This window comes from Montipora foliosa, chromosome 7 (assembly GCF_036669935.1).
Source record: "Montipora foliosa isolate CH-2021 chromosome 7, ASM3666993v2, whole genome shotgun sequence".
Classification (NCBI taxonomy): Eukaryota; Metazoa; Cnidaria; class Anthozoa; order Scleractinia; family Acroporidae; genus Montipora; species Montipora foliosa.
Genome location: NC_090875.1, coordinates 32292110 through 32297109, shown reverse-complemented (window position 1 = coordinate 32297109; position 5000 = coordinate 32292110). Strand labels below are relative to the sequence as shown.

Here is a 5000-nt window from a genome sequence, read left to right as displayed (position 1 = left end):
CAAACTTTGCGTTAAGGGTGGTTCGCGTCCCTAGCGTGGTCGGACAGTTGTTCCAAGGCCGCAAGGAGGGCGAAAGGATCGAGAAGCGCGGTAGGACGAGAGACGAGGAGTCTAACTGATTCCAAGGACTGAATAACTTTAGAAACATTAAGGGCCGATTGCAAAGACTCTACTGTTTAGCGAAGGTCCTCATAACCCTACGAAGGGATAAGGAAAAAATGAGAAAAAAGTGAAAGCTCCACACGCAGGTGAAAAATCTTGTCACACAGACGCGAAGACCAAACTTGTCACACAAGACGCAAAAAAACTAAACTCGTAACAGAAACTCAAAAGATTAAACTTGTAACAGAGACGCGAAAACTAAACTTGGGTCACACAGACGCGAAAACTGAATTTGTCACAGACTTGTCACACAGACGGCGCTGAATGTTGTTTCATTGTTGGCTTGACAGAATTATTTAAAACATTTCGTCGCATCTTCCTTATTTGTAAGGACATAAGCCTCATTGGCTCCTTCTACTTGTCGAAAATACAGCGAAAATAATCACAAGAGAAGTCATTCCAAGCACTACGGCCCCTTTCATTTTTTTATTATGGCGCGCTTTTGCAATTTCAATCCTTTGCGTTAGCGGCTTAGATTGCGGGTTAAATTTCACAGTGAAAACAGTTGTCACTTTTAGCTAGTAAAAGTCGGTTTCTAAACAAAGCCTAGGAAGAATGTTCAGCTAGTTAATCGGCCTAGTGAAAACACAACCATAAACGCGAAAAATTAAATATGTCACACACACCTGTCACACAGACGCGAAAACTAAACCGGTAACACAGACGCGAAACCCAAACTTGTCACACAGACGGAAAACTAAAGTTGTATACAGACGTGAAAACTGAATTGATACACAGGCGCCGACTAAAGTGGTAACACAAACGCGAAAGTAGTAACACAGACGCGAGAATTGTAAATCTGTACACAGATGCGAAAGCTAAATTGGTAGCACAAACGCGAAAACTAATACAAATAACGCAGAAGCGAGAACCAAGCTAAACGAATACAACGACAAGAGAAACACTAACCTCGGGCTCCGGAGCTGCAGGTTGGGGCGCAGGGACCACGTTGCCGTTAGCGTTCTGTGCGTTGTTCTGAACGGCAGCGACGGCTGGACGGTCAACGGCCGCTGCAACAGCCCCACCCACGGGAACAACAGGAACTTGGTCCGTCATGGAAAACGAAGAAAATCTTCGAAGATGGCACAGCGATGACCGGGAAAAAGAAAAACGCCAAGCTATCGACTTGCGAACGTTTAACGAAAAGAGAATTAACCAGGCCAAAACAGGCCTCTTTATATAAAAGCTGTGTGAAACCGAACACCCAGGAGACTATGAGCGCGTGGGAATTTTATCCTTGAATCCCGAAGGGATTTGGGGCGTTTGTACGAGATGGCCTGGGTGAGAATTCTTGGATTTCACATAAAGTCACGGCCATCATGTTGGTGTCCCCAAACAATAAAATGGCGGCCATGTTAATGTCCCGATCCAATCCTTCGGGAATTGAAAGCAATTATTATGCTAACGTCTTCTTTTGTTTTCGTTGAAAAACATGGCTGTTGATCACGTGAGTGAAACCCAAGAATAGAGCATGAACACATCCTGTTTTAGGATAAGCAGGGACGATATTAGTCTTGCTAAGGATTTAAAACTTTTAGGTGTAACTCTTGATAAGGATTTAAATTTTGATAAGCAAAAAGCTGATATTGCACGTAACTGGTTGGCAACCAGATGCGGGTCTTGCAAAGGCATAAGAAATTAATTGACACAGATGCTAAGATCGGATTGTATAATGCTTATCTTTTGCCTCACTTAGACTATTGTTCTATTGAATGGCATTACTGTGGTAGGCGTAATTCAAACAAATTGGAAAAACTTAATTGCGCTTTATTTTATAATGATGTCATATTAGTACATATGATGACTTGTTGGAGCGCATAAATCATCCCACTTTCTTTAATAGGAGAATTTATAATATTTGAATTCTTGTATATAAGGCTTTACATGGGCTGGTTCCCGAACTATTTTTAAGTTATTCACATCGCAGAAATCTAGCAATAATTTGCGGGGAGACAACTAGTTTATAGCGCCTGGAGCAAACACCACTAGTTGAGCTCTTCATACCTTGTCGTATTGCGATAGTAAGATATGGAATTCTCTTGCAAACCATATGAGAATAATCCAGGAATTAAGTAAATTTAAGTCTGCAATTTTTAAAGTGAGTTTTGATACTGACTGCTGCACCTTTCGTGGCCGTTGATTTTTCATCTTTATTAAGCTATCTAGTAATTATTGCAGAATTTCCTTTTATTTTGGGATTTAAGTATTTATTTATAGCTCGGAGATATTAGCATGCATTTGCTTTTAAATTCGAGTGCAAATAAAGTTTATTGTGTGCATGCGTGACTCATTATAAATGTGTTTTCTAGAATTTTTCAGCTTCCGGGTTAGGGTTTATCAATAGTATTCCGGTAATTCAGCAGTTATAAACGCTGAAGTCAAGAAAACATGATTTCGATATGTCTGTCAGTTGTGCAAATAAAGGGGACCGCTTGTCAAGCCCTTTTCTCTACACCATTGTTTTGTTTTCAAGAAGTTATGTTTCACCTCGATTTTGTTTTCGCCCTTACCATCGAAAACTCTATTCTCAGTTCGCGACTCTCTAATCTTCGAGTCGAGACTGTCAACATTTGCTGCTTAAGTTTTCGCAACGGGCTGCCAGCATCCATTTCGGATGAACTAGAGTGTCAGCAAAGGCGCACCTTACGAATGATTATTATAAAGAGGCTCTGTAGAAAGCCAAAATACCCACATTTCGCAGAAGAAGATTTACTGTCACCTCCCCCCAGAAACTATCCCTACCTACAGCCACCCTACACCCCAAGCCCCAGGGAAATAAACACAGACCACTAAAGTATACAAACATATTCACGTGAGACCTTTATTTCCACTTCTTCTACCTTTCAATCACTAGGTTCACAGCACTTGAATATCATGATAAAGATAATATACTTACTAAAGCTACCATATTGCTTCTGCAGAATGATTCCACAGTACATTTCTTTTGATATCAAACCTATTATTAAGTAACAAGGGTACATACTTGCTTATATACACTAAAATATACCAAACAGCTTTTTTTTAAACACTGAGAGCTCAAACGTTATATTTACAATTATTTGCTGTCACGCAAGCGGTTATTACGATAATGTTGAATATAAATGAATATTAATCAAATCAAAGCTTCAAAGAAAACTACTCCCTTAAAGTCAAACACTTTAATCAGTCATGGCTCGGTTAATGATAACTACATCGGAACTCAATGGGCAATATGAAAGACTAATACTAAACAAAAGGCATCATCTCGAGGCTCTGGGGAATAATTATAAGAATTTGTATGAGTTTATTCCCCAGGCCAAGAGATGGTCCGTTTTGTTCAGGACTGAATTTTAATATATCGAAAGTGGGCTATTCATTCCTGCTAAAAATTCATGCTTTCTTACAAGTAGGTTTCCTAAAAGACGAATTTCAATTAAAAAAAAAAAAGAAACAGTTCTACCTTCTGTTCCCTTTCACAGAAATCAATCTCAGGTACAAAGCGGTAGAGTATTCATTATAAGTGAAACGCCTCAAAAATACACAAACAGTTCAACAAATTAAAAGCAAATCAGATAGTAAAAAGGACTCATGAAAGCCGAAAATCAAACTTCCTTTAGATGATAGATTATTGTTACTTGGCTTTTAGCAAGTGTCTGCTCAAGGTTCATCAAATATTTGAATGCGATGATTCTCATTGTCAGACACAACAATTTGGCCATTACTGAGGAGCGCTACTGATACTGGATACTTAAACTCTCCTAAGTTGCTGCCCTCTTTTCCAAACTTATCAACAAACTTACCATTCAGTTCAAAGACTTGCACTCTATGATTACACTGATCACAGACAAGAACATGGCCTGATTTAGTCACTGACAAACAAAAGGGATTCATGAACTCTCCATTCTTCTTTCCTCTTGTGCCAAACTGATACTTATAGTCCCCCTCCCGGGTGAATACTTTCACACTGTGATCATCACAGTCTGACACAATGAGATAATCACCAGACTGAACACAATGAACAGGATAACTAAGAGAACTGGGTCCACCTATCTTTGTTAGAAACTTTCCATCAGGGGAAAAGAACTTAATGAATTTGTTACCAGCATCACTAACAATAATATTGCCATTGGAATCCAATGATAAACCACGAGGATACTTGAGCTGGCTATCAAGGCTTCCTTCCCCACCAAACATACTCAAGTACCGCCCCTCCTCGTTAAAAATTTGGATTCGATGATTCCCGGTGTTTGCAACGTAAATATTCCTATCTTTACCAAAAACTATTCCTCTAGGGTTTTGAAACTGTCTCTTGTCGCTACCCTGACGACCAAGGACTCTCAGAAAATTGCCCTTGCAGTCAAATATCTGCACCTTGTGCTCGGATGTGACTGCGATTTCATCCCTGGAATTTACTGCTACCCCCAAAGGATAATTAAACATTCCATCATTCCAGCCTTGTTTTCCAAAAGATAAAACAGGTTTGACATTGAAAGATTTAATTATTACAACACAGAAAGGGCTACCGCGGATATGTTGCCCGTTTACCTTAACTGACAAATTGAATTTACCTTCAAATGTAGGACAATAACTGATTTTGTAGGTCCCGTCTTTGTTGTCATTAACAAGAAATGTAGTTATGCCTTCCTGCCCTCGCTCGTCTCTCAAGTCTACCATTACATTGTAATTCTTATTATAACATTGTTCGGCAGCCGCGTTTCTTGTCGTTAAATTGAATTGAGCTTCACGCCCAACAGTTCCTTCACAAAGTCCTTTACCTTCGGCAACTGATTCCTTTGCATCAGTTGGAAATTTCAAAAGACCAATGCCTTCGCTGTTGATTGTCTCCAGGATCTTGTTAT

At 39.6% G+C, this 5000-nt stretch overlaps 2 protein-coding genes across 2 annotated transcripts in view; one reads left to right on the top strand and one right to left on the bottom strand.

Annotated features, from left to right (window-relative positions):
• The window catches only part of LOC138011828 (28S rRNA (cytosine-C(5))-methyltransferase-like), a 58905-nt gene that overhangs the window by 24256 nt on the left and 29649 nt on the right, over positions 1-5000 (top strand). The gene's annotated exons all lie outside the window — the stretch shown is intronic.
• Positions 2951-5000, bottom strand: part of LOC138011824 (E3 ubiquitin-protein ligase TRIM71-like) — a 3140-nt gene continuing 1090 nt past the window's right edge. The window contains exon 1 of the mRNA XM_068859042.1: positions 2951-5000. This exon is cut by the window's right edge and continues 1090 nt beyond it. Within this exon, the coding sequence (XP_068715143.1) occupies positions 3799-5000 (1202 nt within the window). The 3' untranslated portion in view covers positions 2951-3798.